The 23748-nt window shown below is 29.5% G+C and overlaps 1 protein-coding gene across 1 annotated transcript in view; it reads right to left on the reverse strand.

The window, feature by feature from the left end:
- Positions 1 to 2592: 2592 nt before the first annotated feature.
- LOC107455063 (uncharacterized) overlaps positions 2593 to 23748 on the reverse strand; it is an 80976-nt gene continuing 59820 nt past the window's right edge. Inside the window, exon 2 of the mRNA XM_016072471.5 lies at positions 2593 to 6689. Within this exon, the coding sequence (XP_015927957.1) occupies positions 5257 to 6689 (1433 nt within the window). The 3' untranslated portion in view covers positions 2593 to 5256. The remainder of the gene's footprint in view (positions 6690 to 23748) is intronic.

A 23748-nucleotide genomic window follows, 5' to 3' on the forward strand; every position in this document is an offset into this window, starting at 1 on the left:
AATTCTCCCTTTTAACTTTTTAAAACCACTCATTTTGGACGAAATTATTTACTTTTGTAAATTTTAAAACCCGTAAAAGAGGGAATGATTATCATGTTTTATTTAAATTCCTTGAATTGAATATCGCATGAGCGGAAAGGAAAAAAAATATTAATTTCATATGCTCAAGGACTTTTTTTGTTGTTGCTATAATTCCTGATAAGTTGAAAAAAAATGTAATTTATCACAGAATTAAATTTGAAAGAAAAAAAATCTTTTCATTAAGTTTCTGATTAAGAGAAGATTCAAAATAATACGTAGCAAGTATTATTTGTAATGCTTGTTACTTTTCTTTTATTATTAAAATTTTTTTTATAAAAATCTGACGGTAATATTTAATGTTCCTTCAAACATAAAAGAGTCCTACATAAAATGTTGATTGTGGCCAGCCATTGGACTAGTGTTTTTAATTGCGGCCCCCGGCCTCATGTAAGTTGGAAACCACTGATCTAGAGGTATCTTTATGAACAATTTCAGTTAGTAAACAACATGTTATGTAATATGTAAAAAGTCACGAACACTGCAATAAATGAAAAAGACAGAACAACTTACGTAACAGGTTTATTTCATAGATATGTCACAAATGTTCCACAATAAAATTCAAATCACCACAAACTGTAAATTTTTCTACAGTATCATTCATGGAAGGAAGCATGGCAACGTATTTATAATTCATAAACATGAAAATAATAGGATCACAGAAAGAGAAGGTTCTTATGGGAATTGGCTGGAACAAACTTTTCACCAGATTAAGTAACCATTGACGATTGTCCGTTTTTAGATTGGTATTTGGATGGTTGGTGGAAGCTATAACACAGTTTGTATAGGATGGCCTTGGTAGATGCTTCGTAACTTTTGTGTGTGTGTTAATAAATATTATTTGAAAAAAAATTATGCATCTTTTATGTAAATAAATTAAATTAGTTTTTTTTTCACAAATGGTTTGTAAAATGTTTCTTAGATAAAATCCACGTAAAACTTAAAGTAACTTATTATACAAGATGTTCCGTAATTATCGCCCTCAATATGTTTTTTTTTTAACTCTTGTTAAAATTAAGTAAAAAAGTGTTCGTGATCGCAACACTCCAATACGCCATCTAAAGAGAAGAGGGGTTTATGGCCCGTGAAGCCTTTTTTGGTGGCCCGCGAACTAAAATATATTAGTGTCAATTTTCGTAAAAAATCTATATGGGTTTTAAATACTTCTAAGTTTTATTTCTTAACAATTTGATATCTGTTGCACATTAATTGTTTAATATATAGGTGAAAAATTAAAGTTATTGTGGCCAGAATTTTTTAATATGCAATTAAATATTTTTAAAAATCCACTTCTTATTTTAATTTGTAATTCAACACTTTTGACGTAATATTTAATGGTAATATTACACACTTTTCACTAACAGTAATATTTAATGTTCCTTCAAACATAAAAGACTCCTACATAAAATTTTGATTAAAGTTGTGGCCCGCCATTTGACTGATGTTTTTAATTGCGGCCCCGTCCTCATGTAAGTTGGAAACTCCGGATCTAGAGCCTTCCTCTTTCAGTTCTTCCCCTCTGCTCAGATGAGTGAGAATATTTTACGATGTCTTCCCTTACAATAATAAGTTTCACTTTTAGATTGTCAGAAATATATTTTAAAATTTACAATGCTTACTTTAAGCACTATGTTTCATAAAGTTTTGAGTTTCGTAAAGTTTCCAAGCTCAAAAAAAAAAAAAAAAAAAAAAAAAAAATTGGTTTGAAAATCAAGTCAGAAATTAACGTACTTCCTACTCCTATGACTATCCACACGCTAATGGTGAAGGCCTTCTAGTGTTGCCATAGGTAAAAAGCTCTTGTTGTGCGTCACCTGTAGCTCATGCTTATTAGTAACGCAAAAACGAATAGTTATTAAAATTTAACAAATTATTAATAAAGAAAGCAAAATCATCGAAACAAGTTTGACAGCCCGATGAAACTTATGACCGTTTCTATCATTCTCCTTTTTCCTCTCACAGTTTCTTCGGTCAATTAAAGAGGTTTTGGTGTTTTCATCAATAATGATTTTACAATTTTCTGATAACGCTTTTCTTATTTACTCGTTTAGATATAAATTGAAACGCCCATCACGCATAATTATTTTAACTTAATTTTTGAAAAAGGATTCTCGGAATATATGTTAAGGACGGTGATTACGGAAAACCATTTTATAAATGCTTTTTATATAAATTTGAATCAAAGTACAGTTATATGTAGCGACAGCTCATATTATGAAATTTTAATTAAAAATATCTTTAAGAAAAATAACATCGATTTCCTATCCATGAATCATGTATCTCTCATTTGAGGAACATTGGCATTCACCTTTTTCGTTTTTAAAGAAAAGCTTTTTAATTTGCTTTATTACATAAGTAATTTGAGATACGATAATCTTTGGTTGTTATTATTATTATTATTAACTGTCGTTTAGTTACTAATTTATTATAATATGGATGGTTATTTTAGTATAATGAAGATTACAATGTAATGTAGAATATTTTTTAGTTATACATTACTTTTAGGAGTGGGGAGACACCGGTATTATATGTAATTAAACATATGTTTTCATTTGGATTATTTGAAACGTATTAAAATATTGATTGTTTATTAAAAAAACAAGCATTTAATACTATTTCTGTTTAACTTCCTTTGCTTTTAATATTATCAGATGCAGTTTTTAAATCTTACATGAATTTTATTTTATTATTGTTGATAAATAACGCACCCTAATTGTAAATTTGAGACAGTAAATTTGTCAAACTGTTAAGTAGTTTTATATGAAGACATGGATAAAATCATATGGTTATATATATATATATATATATTTAAAATTTCACATTTAATCGTTAAAATGTGCGATTTTTAAGTTTTGAAAAAATGTTTAAAAAGGCAGAGAACTACATTTCATAATGCTCAATAAATTTTTGAATGGTGAAACAACACTATTGTCAAATATTACGTTAACGGATTTATACATTAACAGTTTAGTTGTGGGGAAAAAAAACACAACAGTGTGTTTTACACTATTGACAGTGATTTGGCGGATATGTATTAAAAGCTCATATTTTTGGCTTCATTTAATTGCAATAAATTAATATTAAAAGTGACTAGAATAAATTAAACTTTTTTTTTATCCCGTCAGACTATGTAGTTTGAAAATTTGAGTGGATTTATCCTACTGGGCTACCGTAGAAAAAATTCCTCATCCTGTCTTTAAGTGGATTGTTATTATCCACTGGAACATGTAAATGGATAAAAAGAAATAAATATGTATCTTTTATGCAAAATGGTATAGAACTATTTGCTAAATAAAATTGTAAATAAAATAAAATCCAAATTAGTAAAAACGTGACTAGAGTAGACTAACTCTTTTTAATCCCGTCAGATTAAATAGTTTTAAAAGTTTGAGTGGATTAATCCATCTAGGCAACAATAGGAATCCTGTCTTGAAGTGGATTATTATCACCCATTGGAAAATTTACAGGATGAAACGAAAAAAATTGTATATTTGGCTTCATTTAATGGCAATAAATTAAAAATGATAGTGGCTAGAGTCATCTGATCCCCCCCTTCTTTTTTTATCTCGTCTGACAATATAGCTTTAAAGTTCGAGTGGATTTATCCAACGAGGAAACAGTGGAAAAAATTTCTCATCTTGTCTTAAAGTGGATTGATGTTATCCGCTGGATAATGTAAATGGATAAAAAGAAATTAAAATAACTTATATGCCAAAGTGATACAGAAATATTTCTTAAAATTCAATTGAATGGAAATCTAATTCAAATTAATGAAATTTTAAGTGATTAGAGTAGATTAACTTTTTTTAATCCCGTCATACTAAACAGTTTTTAAAGTTTGAGTGGATTAATCCAATTGGGCAATAATAGGAATCCTGCTTTAAAGTGGATTATTATCATTCACTGAAAAATGTTTGGGATGAAAAGAAAATATGAATTTTGGCTTCATTTAATAGCAATAAATTAAAATGACTAAAGTAAAACCCACTTTTTTTTAAACCCGTTATACTATATAGCTTTAAAGTTTGAGTGAATTTATCTTACTAGGCAACAGTAGAAATATTTTCGCAATTTATCTTTAAGGGGATTGTTATTACCCACTTTAAGACAGGATGAGAAATGGATATTGACAGGACGTCTATAAAGTGGATTGATTAGTATCATCCACTAGAAAATGTATGGGATGAAAAGGCGAAAAAAAATGCAAGAATAATGTAATATATATAATGATTTACTAAAATCATACTGTTAACCACTCAACTACATTTTTTCTAATTTATGTGTACTTATATAAAGAAGCATTAAAAATATCACTTAAAATGTCAATAGCCTTTCTTATAAATTTTCATTTTCATATAAAAGTTACGAAAAGATAAAAATGAATTGAAGTTGAAAGAGATAGAGTTGCGTAAAATTTTTTATTTCAGACTTGAATTTCTTCATTTCGCTTCATCTCATTATAAATTAGTTTTAAAAATCTTAATGCATGATAGAAAGTAATTCAAGATTTTTTGCTAACTTTCATTGAAATTTTGGAATTAAATTCTTTAGAAATATGAAGAAGTAATTAAATAAAAACAAATATTTACAAATTTCTTAATACTTGTGTTATACATTTCTAAAATTGTCAATTATAATTTGAAAACTTCTTTTTTTACGTTACAGCAATTCCTATTTTATCCGTAGAATATTTTATTAGCGTATTTAGCTTCAAAAAAATTCCCTCATTCAAAATTTTAATTTATTTTAGATTTTTACACACTAGAACTACATTGTTAATTTAGAGAAAAAAAATTAAAAGATTTATAAAAAAAATGGAATGATGTAAGAAAATACTTGTAAAAATGAGCTTTAAAAACTAAAATATAATAGAATAAATTATTAATGTATAACAGGTCACACTACATTGAAAATGTAAATTTATGTGGCTATAGGATAATAAAAATGTCAGCTGTTGCCGGATAAAATAGACGCAACTGTCTTCTGTGGCGCTGAACATGTTAATTTTATGTCAGCCGATTGCAAAGCGGTTGTAATCATCAAGACCAAATGATTATCTTCAAATGCTTTTAATCTGAGTATAAAAGCATTGTTTAATTCCATTGTTACTTTGTTCACATTATCATATGCATTTAAATTTATATTATCATATGCATAAGTAACTTATGCATCAGTAACTTATGCAAGAGAATCGGGAATCACCGTGTAAGTAGCAGGGGTTGGTTTGCGAGAATCGTAGCCTAACGAATCAGGAATAGCTGTGTATCGAACAGACGGTGGGTCCCTCAATAAAAGAGCTTCTTTGGGGAAATGAACGCATTTACGAACGCACCAGAAGAAACCAACTAGACCAAATATAGTGAGAGATGTACCGAAGAATATAACCGATCCAAAGACACCGGTATGTTGGTGCCAAAGTGGGAACCGAGCCGGGGTAATGGAAACTACCTTGTTAGTTTGGTCAGTTGTTTTCCAGGTTATTTCAGGAGAGTATTTGGTGATAATGGGCTTAATAGGATTCAGGATTTCAATCGGGCTGATTTCGGAAGACATCGGTAACTCTGGAGATGTAATCGGTGGTGGTATTACCCTGCTTGGTGATGTGTAGTTGGTATTAAATCTTTCAGATTTCCAAGATCCCTCGTCACTTTTTGCATTCGGAGTTGTAGACACAGTTGTCAATCTTAGTGCTGAATCAAAATTATCGTCATCATCATTCAGCAACATATCATTCTCAGACCAACATTCTGTATGGCTTACGCTGTATTGAGCCGTGCATTCAGAGCTTCGCGTAACAGCACATAGTTGTCCATTTTCTTCCCAAGCAACAAGAACACTCTGAAGACTAGGCAGCTTGCTCGTAAACTTACGATTAGCCCTGCGCCATTTTGTGGTATTATGATTAAATGTCCATAGTTCTATTAAGCTTTTATCATCCAACCATAACCACATATTTTCAGATCCAAGTTTAAAAGATAATGAAAGTCCTTTATCACTTTGATTAAGGTCTGGCCATACAGTAGTCAAGTTATCAGATGCCATAACAACCCAATCTATTCCTGAGGCATTGGTATACATTATTCGGGTGTAAATACCGAATTTTTCAACCATAACTAATTCGCCATCGTCCCATATCCAGGTGTTCACAACTCCAAGAGGAGTTGACCAATTGACATTATCCATTATTGGCATATCTCGGCTTACTGTCCAATGGGCTTCTTCAGAATCCAGCAAATATAGTGTCTCTCTAAGGGGATCGATTCCAAAAAGGTTACCATTCATACACCAGGTGGCATCTTTATCCACGTAACCAAGGCTAAAATCATCAGTGTCAACAAATTGCCAGTGTTGCCACGGTAAGTGGAGTACTAATGATGCATTCTTGCCAACTAAAGCTACATATTTCTTTGGATCACCGCAAGCTACTTTCCAAGGTTCTGAAGCGGCTGTTCCATTTGGAAGGGGTAGTAAAGACCATGATAAGTTAGTGGCGTTGAACCACCACAAGTTCCCATTTCCTACACCCCAAATATTGCCTTGAATGTCTTTGTAAGCTGAGAGGGCTCGAAGCTCACACGGAGATTCAGTGTATAAATCACTTTCTTGTGCCACTGTAAATAAAAAATTTCGAAATTACTATTTAAATATACATAATATACATAAAAAACAACAACAGCAGTATCTAAGGAATGGCATAAAATACAAAATACAATGAAAAATACTCAAGAATCGACAACAAAAATTGAAATTTGCAGTTTACCAGTTATTACGTGATACTTAATAATATATTCCATGCATTTATTTTTTAGATTCCTTATAATCTTTGTTTTTTGTTTTCAATTTATAGATTACTCCAAATTCTAATGAAATTTGGCACACACGTGCCTTGACAGTCAAATTAATTTCTGCAAAGTTTCAGACCAAAAAATAAAAGTTGCTATATTATGAGAGCCATCGTTGGAATTCGAACCTCGATTGCCTCACTGGGAGGTGAACTTCTTATCCATTGAGCCACTGCGTTTCGATGGAAATTGCGAAATTACAATAACACGAGCCGTGATGGCTCAGGGAGTATCGGATTCGAATCCCAGCGATGGCTGGTCGATACGAATTCCTCATCTGGCCTGCACCGATCACAGTGCTGACGTCAAATATCCTCAGTGGTAGACAGATCATGGGTTTGAGTTCCCTTGTCGTCAGGCTAACCGTAGGAGATTTTCGTGGTTTTAGTCTCAATGTAACGCAAATGCGGGTTAGTTACATCAAAAAGTCCTCCACGAAGGCGAATTTCTCCCAATACTTAATCCAGGAGTTCCCTTGTCTTCTGGATTAAGTTCAAAACTATAAGGCTACGGAGTGGAACAGTAGTTGTCGTTAACCCAAAATTTGGGTCTTCTGTTCAACGACGGCTATAAAAAGTTACAATCACGGAATTAAAAAATAGTGAATCATATAATGAACTAAATGAATATGCAGGAGTTCTGTAATCACCGCCCTTGATATAAGTTTCATATTCTTTGTCAAAACTAAACTTAAAAAAAAATATTCTCATTAAAGGTCGAAAGTGTATAAGAAAACGATGAAAAAACAATTGCTTTAAGAGGCTCTCGTATCACTTGTGAGGAAGTTGGAATATAAAACACCAAAACCAGTTTAATTACCTGATGAAACTTAGAAGTCTGTTTAACACTAATCTTTCACCTCTTTTTCTTTCTTCGGTTATTATCATTTGTTATTTTTTGTACTACCTTTCTCAGTGTGATTCGTTATATTTTTATAATGTTTTTTCGATCTAAAATATATTTATTTGCGAATCCTACGGTGTATACTTTATTTCATAAAACTCTTACTCCTATTCTAAAAATTTATATCAATAGCAGTCATAACAGAACATCCTGTATGCTTAACCAAACAATATCACATCTTTTAAATTCATGAAATTTGAATCCAGGAAAATTATAAAACCAAACCATCGCATGCGATCTGGAATAGTTTTAAAAGACTTGTCGAAAATTACGCAAGACTTTTTGAAAAGAATTATTGTAAATAAAACATTGCAAATAAAAAATTCAAAATAAATTAAAAACATACAAGACTCTACAGAAAAAATTGTATTTATTTTGTTTCTTTAACTGTCCTTTTTCACAATTCACTTCCAAAAATTCTCCTCCCCTCTTATTCGAAAAAAAACCTTTTTTATTGTCTAGCCTAACTTTTTCAAAAAATAAATTTTTGAACAATCTATTTTCTGAATAGATTTGAATTTGACAAATAAAGTTTAATTAGTTAAATAATAATCCAGATACATCTAACTTACAGTTAATGAAATCGAATTTGCTTAGACATTTTGACAAAATACCCTTGATTAATGCTAATTCAATACTAATATGTTTTCAATATAAAGGAAATCGATTAATTTCTAGATTCTTTTAGAATTTGTAGAAAGTCATTAAGCTAAGTTTTAAGAATAGAATTTAAAAATAAAATTATTGAACTATTATTTACTTACTGTAAAACTGTAAATTTAAAAACTTAAAATCGTTAAACTGCTAATTAAAAACTGCTTTAAGAATTAACGTGATGTATCCGTTTGAAATGTGTAATCATGAAATTCAAATTAGTCGTCACCTTTTTTTTAAAACTTGAAATAAATTCTTAAATAGTATATAAAGGTTTTTTAAAGAAAATAATCTAAGACGTACTGTTGAAAATAAATTAGTAATTTAACGGAGAGAAAATGTTCCTAATATGAGAACCCAGATTGAAGGCAACCTTACAGCAAACGTTGTATTTTTATTTTCATTTGGTTTTCTAATTAATCCTTTTTTAAACTTTGTATAAATATTAGTATACCAAACTTGTTTCCTTAATGATTAAATAAAGGCATGCAAAAAAATAAACTTTTCAGAATCTCATTTTTCAGCTTTTATTGTAAACCTTGTTTTTGGCTTCTTTTTCTTTTAGCTTTGCTCATGCTCTCAAATGCAACATTTTGCTTGTGTTGAAAACTTAGTGATTAATCAGAACAACCTTTATAAACTTTCTTTAACCTCAAAATGTTAAGGAAAGGCCGACCGACCTGAGTAGGGGTTAGGGAACTGCCCTTGCATCAGAAAGGTTCTGGGTTCGAATCCCGAGCAAGGCATGCATGTTCTTTCCTTCTCCGTGTCTGTACTTACTGTGGGAGCAACGTTGGCCCACCTAATATGGTGCCCCTGAACAAATCTGCCTTGTAAATGCCTTAATTGACGAAAAATGTTAACACAGCTGGGCATTGGAAAAAAAAGTGTTAAGGAAAGTATATAAAAGCCTGTTCAAATCAACCTTGTTTCAAAGATTATCATAAAATCGAAAATAATCCTTGAGAAGATGTATTTTTCCTCGGATTGAGAACGCTTCTTACTTTTGATTTGCGAATGAGGATTCAACCTCGATTTCAGAAGGTTTTTCTGGCCTTGTTTTACAAAGGCAGATTCAACCTCGATATAAAAGGGTTGTTTGAGCAAGTTTCATGTGAACCTCTTAATTAAATTTACCAGCATAGCTAAATTTAATATTGTTTCAAGCTTGCATGGTTTGTTTACTAATCATTATGGTTGGGTTTTATGATGAAGGTTGTTGCTTACATTAAAATCAACCTTGCACTGTTATCAGGGAAACTCTTTTTAAAATAAAGAGTAGAATATAAGAGTCATTATAATGTTAATTATAATTACATCTAAAATACATGGAACTATCATTAGAAGTCGACCACAGTTTTGAGGAATCAATAGCATTGCAACGTTATTAGACAAACATTGGTACAATTTTATTATTTAAATATTTCTATATGATTCTCTTTGTAAAAATGCAATTAGATTTAACTTCGTAGTTCGGGGTTTATAATTAGAATGCTTTTAGTGTGTAGGTACAATAGCGTATGACAAAGTTATGTAGGTAACTTATTTTACCTATTCACTTCCCTCAATCGTTTTTTTTTAAATTTTTAACCAAAGTATACTATAAAAGGGAGAAATTTTAGTTTTAACTGTGTTGTGATAACCGATTATATTATATCGAATATATATTTATTCTTCCTAGAAATCAAATAAAAATGAAATCGCTTTGTCATTATTATTTTTAAAATCCATAAAAATAATTTGAATATTGTTAGTTATTCTTTTACAATGAAACCTTAATGTAATTTGGATTCAGAATTTCGAATTTATGAGTATTGGCGAAAATTTCTATGAGAAAAATTTAAGTTATTAATGATTTTTAATCAGTAATTTAAAAAAAGAGCGAAATTTTTATTTTGTCTTAAAGTAATTCTTTTTTATTATGTTTTCGTGTCTAAGAGCTAAAATACTTTAAAAAACTAAATCTAAAACTGAAAAGGTAAAATAATCGAACGATAGTTTATTTAATTTTAAAACATTTAGATACTGAACTTATGTTGTTTCTAATGACACTTGGACAAGCCAAGCTCGCCAGTCACTGGCCACAGCAGGGGTGAAAGTGCGTCTTTACCCAGAACCCCACGAATAGATAGAAAAACCACTCATTCGTGCATCCACTTCTTCAATTTAGACACAGATATGAAGGGGAAGGAAATTTTCATCAGTTCCCCAAATCCATAGTGACCGACAGATTTACAGATTTAGACCATATATTAAAGACACCACATATTACAGATTTAGGCGTACATTGAAAATACTTGGTAGGTCTTAGCGGAGTCGAGGATCGAACCTAGGTGCCTCCGGACCAGAATCCGGTTCTCTAATCAATGTTCTACCGCGGACCTAAAACAAACTCAGAAATTTTAAATGCATTAATCTAATAATCTTTAGTGAATATCCGTCTGATACAAATACGTTAATTATTTGTTTTGTTAAGAATTATTTTTCGTTACCAGCTTTTATAATAATTCAGCGTAGTATTCATTATGCAAAAAAGTATTCAAGAGAATTTTTTAAAAATTACTGTTATATTCTCAATGCTTTGCTTACTAAGATTGTTATTTTTAGTACCAAAACTATTTATTCTTCAAGTTTTTAAAATAATTTAGTGATAAATTAGCTTATCATTAAAATTACTGTAAATAAATAGGAAAAAAAACTTTACTCTCAAAAATCCTACTGCAGTAGTAGTAAGAGAAATAAAAACGTTTGGAAAAAGTTCGAAGAGCCACTATTTACTAGCATTTGAGATAGAACAGACTGATCGAATAAGGAGAAACTTAAAAATGCAAAGCAAACGATACAAAGTTCTTTTTAAAACGCAAAAGGCCATTTGTGCCACCTGCTGCCATTCAATGAAATTATAGAAATGTTTTGTAATATCGATTTCAAATAATGACTGTGGCATTATTCCTTTAAAACACATTTTGTTCCAATTTAAAGGAACAGCAGATTATACCTTTTGATTTAAAAAAAGGGGTTATTTGTATGATATTTTCTTTGAATTTAGATTGTTATAATGTAGAAACAAATAAATGAGCTTTTATTTTTGTTACTAAAGCAATCGCTGCAGCTGCTTTTCCTGAAAAAATAACGGAAAGTTGATGCAATATTTATCACATTTGAAAAATGTGTTGCTGCCATGCGTATTATTTTCTAACACACACACATATATATATATATATATATATATATATATATATATATATATATATATATATATATATATATATATATATATATATATATATATATATATATATATATATATATATATACATATATATATATATACATATATATATATATACATATATATATATACATATATATATACATACATATATATATATATATATATATATATATATATATATATATATATATATATATATATATATATATATATATATATATATATATATATATATATATATATATATATATATATATATATATATATATATATATATATATATATATATATATATATATATATATATATATATGCTTTCATTTTTTTAACAAGTAAACTTTTGAGGTTTTCATAAAGAAGAGTAATATAATATTCCGCATTTAATTTGTGAACTGATGTTTACTTAAAATATGGGTATTCTAATATGTGTAGAAGATCAGATTTGGCAAAAGAAAAATAGATTTTTTTTTGTTGATAAATCACATAATGCGATACGTGGTCCTTTTTTTTCTTTTCTTTTTTACTGTTATTAGGATAACCTTAAAAATTCCAATAAATCTGCTTGTTTTTCATTTTCAGATAATAATTGAATCGTTTTCAGTTTTTCTCTTTTTTTGAAGTAATTAGAGTTTTTTATTTAGAAAAATCAAGCTCCACAAAAACTATTTTAAAATTAATAATCTCTAAAATATGAATTAATGTTTCAAAGACAAATTATAGGATTAGCTACTATTCTTTTATTTTTTTTATGAAAAAGCACATACGTGCATTTTTTTTTAGCTATTTCACTATAATCTAATAAGAAAGCAGGATAATTCCTATCTTCTTATGGAATAATTGTTTTCATTCGTAAGAATTTGGAATTTAAAAAAAAAATTCAATTATTCAACTGTAATAGATTTTTTCCCAACAATATATATTCCTCAGAAGTGATAGTTAATGTTATAAATAGCAAATACATATGACTTGCAAACAATGAAACTTGGTACGAGAATAAATTTACAAACCTTGTTTTATGTAAATTATGATTAAGAAATGATAATGATGATTAAGATATATGATTAAGATATATGATTAAGAAATTGATTAAGAAATTGATATAATTAGAAAAAGGAAATTCATAGAATGATTATGATTCAAATTAAGAAAATTCATAGAATGATTATGTTTTTTTCAATTTTTTTTATATTTCCAATGAGCTGCACAATCGGTAAGTAGACCTAGTGTGTTCTCCAGAGGCGATATTCACTCTTTCAGGACCACCACAATTGGTGAGACACCGATGGTCTTGTTAATTTGGACGTCTAGTTTCTGCCACACTAGATGGCAGCACCAAGACGTTTTTGGATGCTAAAGTGCACTAGGAATTTAATTTTGCCGGAAATGCCAAGAGCCAATAAGGCCCTCCTGGGATCTTTTACATGCCGCATAATCATACTACATGACTTCTGCATCCAGAAAATCCGGTGTCTGGGGCGGGGATCGAACCCGCAGACTTGGGCTCAGAAGGCCGACAACTAGAATGATTATGTCTTTACCATAATATTTCTAACTATATAAATATTAACAAGACCATGTTTTAATTTGAATCCAAATTTGAATTAAAAAAGTTTTAAAATAAATAAGGAAAGAATTAATGATGCAATTTTTATTTTTCGAAAAGCTTTTGAAACTTATCTCGATTTAAGTTTGGATGATGGCGCAAAGGTTGATCACAATTTCTTTTTGCTGCAAATTGCAAGTTCTATAGTGCAACTTTTTGTCATTCTTATTCATTCCAACAATTTGTCCCATTTCGAAGACTGGAATGCATTCACTCGAAGCATTAAAAACGGAAAAATTCGACCACATAATTTTGTTTCTTTTTTAGTCGAAAAAGAAATAGTCAAGGAGCAGTGATCTATAAACGATGAATATTTTGAAAATAAAAGTAACGCATATGGAAAAATGAACTTCTGAAAAGTATAAATCGCTTAAAGATGGGCAATCCCCTCTTATTTCGAGTTCAGTAAATAAAAGCTGAATAAATATAGGAAAAAAGCACAATTTTGGAAACATGCACTGAATATTGACATAAATCACGCATTCGGAAAAAAATCATATGGTTGGGGCACAGGAGAGAAAATTCAAATAGTACCCATTCTTCATTTTTGTAGGAGGGGTTGAAAAAAGAAGTAAACAAAATAAGTTCACATAGAAAAGCTTGGAAAGAAAAATATAGAACCTATCTGTCAAAGATTCTATGACTAAAGGATGTATATTTTGAGTTTCAGTCATATAGCATTCAAATATTGATTTCGAACATTTATATTCCATGCAGAAACCTATTTCGAATGGTAATGCAGGAAATGGAATAAAGATTTCTAAGGCTTATTAAATGGCGAAGAAATAGAATTTTAGCATTTTACCACATTGAAATGATTTTGGAATAGCTTAAAGTAATATATATGGAATAGCTTAAAGTAATAATAATTTCAAATTTCCTTCGATATATTTTTTTTTATTTAAATGACAAAAACTAGAACATATTATTTATGCTAACTCACGATTCTGTTTCGAAAATTCATTTGCAATGTATACACTGAGAAAAAGTGTATGGTCGAAACTGTCAGAATATGGTAAAATTTATTTACCGTGATTCTGGCTCTATGGGAACACCAAAAACTCGATAATTTTTGTCATGATTTGTGGTATTATTAACAATTCTCGGTCATGATTTGTGGTATTATTAACAATAAAATATGGTTATATGATATGTGATATAATTTGGTATACCTTAGAGGATTCATAAAAACCATTTAGCCTGAAAAATATACTTTTTAGTTTAATATATTTTACTGAATGTATGGTAATACGAACTGTAATTTTGAAACCTAGAATTTTTGAACAACGGTTACCACACGAACGGAAAAATTACCTAGGGAATGGTTTAAATACCGATATTTTGATTTCATTAGCAAGAGTTCATTAACATTTTTTTTGCCAGAATTTTTTTACATGTAACATAAAAGGCGATGGACCATAGGCTGCGGATTGAACCATTGATGATTATAGAATATTGATAGAAAAGTTTTTTTTTATCCTATTCTATATATTCTACTATAGAAAAGGTCTTTTTATTCATAGAGATAAAATTTTTTAGACGAAATGATTTAAGAACTTGACGTAATTTGCAACTAAATAACTAATAGAAAATTCTTTTCCTCATGAAAAAATTATTGATTTTGATCAGAACTAGAGTGTAGATGTACAGTATGAATCTTTTTTTACTGAATATCAAAATTTAAACAGAGCAAACAAATGATCAAATTTGCAGTTTAGTATTTAATATTTCTATTAATATTTCTGTTTAAGGAAAAAAAAAACTTTTGATTTAGGAAAACGCCCTAAACTATCTAAATTTTAAACACTGGTCAACTGAAAAAAAAAAAAAAAAAAAAAAAAAAAAAAAAAAAAAAAAAAAAAATATATATATATATATATATATATATATATATATATATATATATATATATATATATATATATATATATATATATATATATATATATATATATATATATATATATATATATATGTATTAGAAAATATTAATTCCCTTATTCCAGAGCGAGCTTTTACATTTTTAAAAAAAAAACTTTGATATAAGACTTTTTTTTTAAAATGATAATTATTATCTTGTTGCCAAGTTAATTTCAAAAGCTCCTTTTTTCTGACACTTTAGATACGTATTTGCAAGGTAGAGAGAAACATAGAGTTTTCATTTTCCTGAAAAACTTGTCACGCTTTGTTTGAGTTCTAAAAACGATTAAAGTATCGTTTTAGATACGACAGATGTTTTTGACAACTTTTCTCTTCATTTACTAAAAAAAAAAAAATTTTTTTTTTCAATGTTTCGTTTGTAAAACAATTTTTTTAGTTTAGTCAACTAATATTAAAAAAGAAGCTAACACACGCTATTATTATTATATTAACTGCAAAAATAAGTGAAAACAAATCTAGATATATTTAAATGCTCGAATCAGTTTAAATAATTGTGTAAAATTTTTAGATTTTATTTATAAAGTCAAGCAGAAGAAGAAAAAACATTTGTTTTTAAAATTGTATTAATTTACTGATGGCATTCAAAATAAATTACAATAAGGATTTCCTATATGCAAGAGCAAAAAAAATTTCGTTGCTGTTTTAGAAAATGTTATTTTTCTCAAAGAAATATTTATTCTTGCCTTGCAAATTTCTCAAAGGAAATAAAATATAAAAATATAATTTATAATTAATGCCCATTTGCATATTTAAATAACGAAGTCTTTGTTAATCAAGAAAATTATTAGCTTAATTGAATTTGCATATTTAAATATGTGACTGAAATAAGTTAGTTGTTAGAAAGTTTCATAACTAGAATAATATTATTACATTATTAGAAACGTAGTATACAGCTTTTCCTAATTTATAGATTGGATTGGAAAAAAAATTATTATTAAAATAAATGTTTTTGCTAAAGGATATGACTAAGCTGATTTTTGGTATTTTCTATTCATTCCTAATAACAATTTTCCTTACACTTTAAAAAGAAATATATTAGCAGTCTATTGTACTTTTTTCATTTTCAATAGCACTTATCAATGTAAATTATACTAGATTCATCTGCATATTAAACTTATTTTAATAAAATTCGTTATTTGTTATTTTAATAAAAAATACAATGACAATTTTAGTATAATAAAAATTTTGCTCAGATTAAAAATTATACGAAGCATTTTAAGACGGCGCTCAACTTTGATTTTAAGAGAATTCATTCAATTTTAATAGCTAAGAATCAGTTTTAGGTAAAAACGGATAACGTAAAATTGATAAGTTTGAATTTTTTCAATAATTTTTATCATATTGATAAAAATGCAAATTACGAACATGTTTCTCATTGCAAACGTTAAAAAAATAATTAAGCAAATAAAAATTTCAAAAGCACGCATAAAGAATAGATTAAACTTTTGATTCTAAACATTAGCATAAATTTATTTTGAAATATTATGTACAGTTTGCAAAGAAAAAAAAAGAAAACAACGGACCACCCTAAATAAGTTTTGATCTAATCATCGAATCTTCAAGGTTTGGAACTCTATCTCAATGGTTGGAGTGGCTTACTAAGTATGCTAATTAATTCGTGCAGAAGTTATTTTAAGTTACGAATTCGGATTTCTGTTCCCTATATATGGGGAGTAGACTCAAACTGGTCAATATGGTCATGAGTCAAAGTCAAAGTCTGGACTCCTTAATTTCAATTTGACTTTTTGCGTATTTAGTCATATCCTGGGAACTTTTTAAGCAAATTGGAAAATTTTTATCCAATTATAAAGTTCCTTTTTTTTTTAGTTTGCTGTATTCTATTTTTTCCAAAAAAAATAAAATAAAATATTTTTCCTCATAAGCTTTTTTCAAAAAATAAGAAGATTTCTTTAAATAGCCAAATTTGCTTAACACTTAATTAAAAAATATTTAGGTTTTTATTTTGAAAACAAATCTCCGTTTTGTTCTGATATAATCAATCCTAAACAAGTTTATTCTAATTTCCACTTTTCCCCCAAAGCAAACTATTAACTGTTTGCTAAAGAATTGTTCAGAAATAAATAATGATAATAATTAAAAATCATCCAAAATTGGAAAAGAGCCAAATGAAACGTGTAATCAAAATAAATATCGATATTTTCAAATCTCCTAAAAGTGGTAATATTTCTTTTCCCAGTTAAGAATGATATTTAAACGGTTGAGGCTGTAGTTGTTATCAGCCTTTTTTTTCCCACTACCAGTCTTCAAGTGAATGTTTGGCAATTAATCTTCCGTCAGAAGTGATTATATATCTCATGACGGGTAATTACTGTCAAAGGAGGAAAAAAAATATTAAAGTTTTCGAATCAAATTAATTTTCGAAGGAAAATATTGTCTTAAAAGTTTTGTGGTGTTGAGGTGGACATAATCTAATAAATCGTCTTTAATAAATAAATTCTCTTTAATAAATCTTCTGGAAATAAATTACGAAATTAATGAACGAAATTGTAAGTGTGGTTTCTTTTATAAAAAGTTTTGTTTTCCTACAGACTTGAAGAATGAACAGATAAATAATATTTGAATTAAAGCTTTTAAATTAAAGAGTTTATGAAACTCTCACGATTGTCATTGAGAAAGTTGCGATTAAAAACCTTAAACGAATTTGCTTTAGATTTCTATTTTTTTAATTTATTTTTTAAAGCTGAGATAGATAACTAGGTAAATGTGATAGGTTGTGATAGGTCAAAACCGAATTCCATAAGATATCATTACCTTTCGATATCAATAGCTTTAAATTACCTTCTTATACTTATCATTTCTAAATTTATTAAATTCAAGACTTTGTTCTTAATAAAAAATGAGAGCAACTAATATTTTGTTGTTCAGCTACTAGTTAAACGAAAGATATTGAGAATTTAAAATTTATTATTCATCATTCGTCGGCGAAAAACTTACATACTGAAATGTAACTTAAAACGTTCAATTCTGTATCATTCATTATATTTGATAACCGGCGTTAAATAGCTGATCCAATTCTGAGTTTACAACTATCAATGTTCAACACCGTAAACATGTAATTTTGAACCCAACCTAGAAGACAAGGGAACTCCTGGATCAAGTATTTGGACAAACGTGGAGGACTTTTCAGCACTTGCGTTGCATGAAGCGGAAAACCACGAAAACCTTCGAAGGTAAATCCTCCGGGAACTGTCTTAAAATAATTTCGGTAAAAAGAATTTTCTGCGATTACTGGATGAAGCAAGAAATTGCTTCTTCTCAGAATTTTTCAGGGTTCCAAAAATCCCATTTTTCGAAATTTTGACACAATTGCCTTGGTTAATGGTACTTATTTATAAAAGCTCAAAAATTTAATATATATATATAAAAAAAACAGGTTCAAACACGTAAATAAGTTATTTTCCACAGTACAGAATAAAATATATTATTTCGGTAAGATTAGAAAACTTTCTTTCAAAAGAATTCCAAACCCATCAACCCTTTCTTTTTCCAGTAATAATATATATAAATAGATAGAGTTCATTAAATATTGTGTATTCACGTCTTGAAAAACAAACTATACGTAAAGCAAAGATATTGCTCTAGGGATATTTTAGTTTTTATGAATACTCCAAATATTATTTTAAGGAAATTCTACTGCTGAGTTAACTAGAATCCCTTTCAATAGGGATTTCCATAATTTACCCCCTCACTGAATACGATGAATCGAAATCTATCTTATCGCGAATTCAGCGCTCCATTCTCTTTTAAAGAAGGATTTTCATTTTATCAACTAAGAAACCTTTAGCTGAAAAGATTTTTTTTCTTCTCAAACATAAAAAAACAAAACAATTAGAATACTTTTGATTGGTTATTTTAAACTATTAGATCACATTGAATTGTAAATTACATAATTTCGAATATAAAAAAACATTAAATACCAAATAAAATGTAATTTCTTATCATAATTGTTTATAACTCGAGTGATATTTTAATCAAACATTGCTACTGGCAACAATTTAATTACAATTAAACACGTAAACGACGGGATTTTATGCAATATTTTGGTTATTTCGGTACATTATATACAATAAACTATCACGAAAACATAGTGATCAGTAAATAAGTACTTGAAAAAAATTGTTGTTTAAGAGAACCATCTCTCCTAAGGAATGACGCCACGATATACCAACTACACTGTTAGAAATTTCTGGGGAAAAATGGTGAAATAACAATTTATTGAATGGTTATTTTACCATATTTAATCAAAACAGTCAAATAACCATACATAAAATGGTAATCAAACTGTTAAGTTTGAGAAGAACTGCTTATTAACTGTTTCACCTAATACGGTTTAATAACCTGAATTTTATAGCATCAACTAAAACCACCTAATGAAGTTATTTAGTTCTTTGAAATCGAGTACATATCATAGCCGAGAGGGCTTATCTGTCAATCTCATAACCAGCAGAACTGGAGTTCGAGTCGTAGTGTTGACACCACAATATTTCCTCCATTCCCTTCAACACATGAAGAATTTCCAGTGTCCGGCATTCTCCAATGCTCATTCCCTTACGACAGTGTTTCCCAAACTTATGAATTTTGTGTACCCTTTCCAAATTTTTCGTAACACTGTGTACCCCTAATAAAGAAATTAATGTATTTTTTACTATAAAAAATGCACAAAAGTGAAAAATCACAACTGGCTGTTGACACCACTAATTATTAACTGTTAACTCTGCAAAAAATAGCCAATAAAAAAATACGTAATCGTAAATTTTCATGGCTAGTTTTGTTTATAAATATAAATTTTTGACATATGTTGCAAGATATTTTGCATAACGCGTACCCCCGTTAAACTGTTCCCGTACCCCTGGGGGTACGCGTACCACACTTTGGGAAACACTGCCTTACGAAATGTCGAGCTCCTATGACTAGTTAGGTAAATATTTTTTTTCACGTTTTTGAAAAATGCTAGTTGTAAATGGTTAAAAAAGAATATAGTTTTGCATTCATGATTTTATAGTTGTAGTTGTAGTTCATTTACGTCGCACTAGAGCTATACAATGGGCCATTGGCGACCGTCTGGGATTCCTGAGGATGATCCGAAGACATGCCATCACAATTTTGATCCTCCTGCAGAGAGGATGATCCTCTACTGGATGATAGGATGAGAGGATGATACTTTTGATCCTCCTCCGCTTCGGTATCCCGACGACCTGCACGCGAAGTCGAACACTTTACGGTAGAGCAGTTTAACGAGGTTATACCGCACACCCTCGGTCCCTACGCAGACTGATCCAAGTGGTCACCTACCCGCACTATAAAACTATTAGACAGTATAAAAAACGCAACAACAAAAAATGCTTTCAAAACTCTTTGGGACTAAAAAGTATCTCAAGTCCATACATGGAGGAAAACATTCATTTAAAATTACAGTACCTACTGAACTATTAGAAAACACGAGCTCTTAATTTTTTTTATACCTGACGTTGAACAGTCGACCCAATTCTTCTGGCTTAAGACTACTAATGGTCAACTCCGTAGCATTGTAATTTTGAACCCAATCCAAAAGACAAGGGAACTTCAGGATCAAGCATTGGGAGAAATTTTGCCTTCGTAGAGGACTTTTAAATGGAACTAACCCGCATTTGCGTTACATGGTGAGGAAAAGCACGAGGTTAGGCTAACGGCAAGGGGACTCTAACCCATGATCTGTCTACCACTGAGAATATTTTACGTTACCACTGTGGTCGTTGCGAGCCGGGTGAGGAATTTGTATCGACTAGTCATCACTGGGATTCGAGCCCGATTCAACTCATGAGAAGGCCAACGCCTTATCCCCTGATATACCCCGGCTCCATACACTTTTTTGCTTTTTTCACGATTATGTTTGAAATAGCAAAATGTTTATCATGTAAAATATTGAAAGATTAGAACAATTTTGTTACATTATTTGGCACTAACCAGCGTTTTTTCGTAATGGTGGACAAAATTAAAAGTGATAAATATCTTTAAAGGTAGGTAGGAACTTTATTTAAGTCGCACTAAAGCTGCCCAATGGGCTATTGGCGACGGTTTGGGAAACATCCCTGAGCATGATCCGATGACATGTCGTCGCCATTTTGATCCACTGCAGAGGGATAGCCCGACAACCTGAGCACGAAATCGAGCATTTTACAGCAGAACAGTTTAACGAGGGCCTATACCGCTCACCCTCGGTGCCTGCGCAGGCAGCTCAAAGTGGTCACCCACCCGCTTACTAACCGCAGCCAGTGATGCTTGACTTCGGTGTTCTACTGGGAACCATGAATTTACGATCAGACCACTGAAGAGTTGGTTGTAAAATAATAAGAAACATAAATGTTGATTTTGAGAGCTAACTGAAGAAGCTTTGTTTAGCTCATCTCAACAATAAAAATATTTCGAATTACTTGAAAATAGTTTTAAAAAAAGATAGGCAGTCATTTAGATGCTACAATAAGTACCGCCATGTCTACTAAACGAAGAGAAGTTCACGATTTCTGTGTACCATTAACACAGATGATGGCACAATAACTACTTTTAGCTCTGTCTCAGTAGAGATGATAGTATTTCTTATAGTACCAAAACTGCTGTCCATTTTGTTTTTAAAAAAATTCCGGTTTTTTACGATGTTTTCTACTTTATTGTTTAACTATTGATTATATACTAACTAAAAACCAAAATTAAATTTAACAAATTATGAATTTTATTGTGGCATAAAGAATAAATATATTTTATTTTTAATCATAACTATTCATATATGGAAATTAAATTAGGAATTAAAATGAATAAAGCGGAAATACGTATAAAAGCTTTGCAAATGTGAGTTTTATTTTTATTTCTTCATTGATTTCCGCAGTAATTATTGAGAAGAATTTTCAAGCAGCAAACATAAAGAATCAAAGAAGATTTAAAATAGAATTCTCAAACTCAATTATTTCTTAAGAACATAAAAGATGAAGGAAATCTTATTTATAGCCTTTCCGAATAATACTCATTCGGTGTGTTTGAAATTTTCTGGCTACCTAATGAGCTTAAGTTTTACTTTGAAGGCACGCAAATTTCCTTTAAAATATGATGATTTATTGGAAATTTATAAAGATAATACATCCTATTTAATAAAGAGACTTAAAGCTTAGTAATGTAAATATTTTAACGAAACCACTACTGAATATTATTATATGGAGAAGCTTAATTTTATTTATAAAGGCTTAGTTATTCATAGAATATAAAGCATGAAAAGTTTTGGAATAAATTACGAGTAAATTTAAATACAATATCAATAATGGAACTTCCCAGAATATCTAGCCAGTAGTGGAGTAAACATAAGCAGAAGGATACACCGGAAGTTTTCAAGATTCCGTTCCAGTTTTAAAATCTTTGTTTTACACTCAGTTAATATTGCATTGCCACCCAAAATTCACCCACGCCAATGACTCAGGCTAATTTAGTCCTACACGTTGATTCCTAGTTACACTAGAGAGATTTTGCATGTTCACGCAGCATTAGGCTCGTTCACGCATATACGTTCTGCGCAAGCTCTATTGATAGAACCGAGTTTTTTCAGCAGTAACTGCTCTGTGCAGAAATTACGTTCGTGAACGTACGAGATGTTAAACAAAAAATGATACAATTCTTTTAAGGAAGATATTGTGAACAAGCCGCATCATGTTTGATTCAGATCCAATAGAATTCAAAAGAAAGATCCTAATTTATTAACATGAATTCATTATTTATTACTCATTATTCATCATTCATAATTTCATTTCGTTTGATCTTTTAATTAAGTAATATCAATTTATCGCATATTAAAATTTGACGATTTAGTTGATTTTTTAAATTGCAGAAGAAAATGCTTAACTGACTTTTTTTAATATTTAATTAAACTAATTGATAAGCTTCATTTAACTGAAATTTAATTTACAAATGAAGAGCTTGCAGCAATATAATCATGTGTCTCATTTTAAAATTGTCCGAAAAAGAATATTTGGCAACAACAAAAAAATACCACGTTTCTATGATGACAATAATATTTTTATGTAAAATGTTCTGTTATGCAGACAGTAAAAAATTCTGGATCAAACTGCGGTAAAAAGTACCCGCCTGCCGATATTTTTTACGATGAAATCCATTTTTACCGTAACATGTTACGAAAGAAAGAATCTAACATGAATCCCTCTAATTAAATAAAAATTTCTGTAAAAATTACGGTATAATATCTTATGGTAAAAATGGATTTTACGGATGAAGTACCCAAAGTGCCACCGGAATTTGATCCGAAATTTTTTACTGTGTAATGGAAATATCGCTAACTTACAGTACCTGTCTTGAAACAACATTAAAAAGCAGTTTGGTGTAAAAATTTCACTTCTGGATAAGGTCAAGCTCATATTACTGTACTGCTTCAAATCCTTCAAATGTATCAGTGTTAAAAATAAAATACATTAAATAAAAGAATTGAGAAAATCTCTA

This window comes from Parasteatoda tepidariorum, chromosome 10, assembly GCF_982258835.1.
Source record: "Parasteatoda tepidariorum strain Cologne lab strain chromosome 10, Ptep-v5.0, whole genome shotgun sequence".
Taxonomy (NCBI): domain Eukaryota; kingdom Metazoa; phylum Arthropoda; class Arachnida; order Araneae; family Theridiidae; genus Parasteatoda; species Parasteatoda tepidariorum.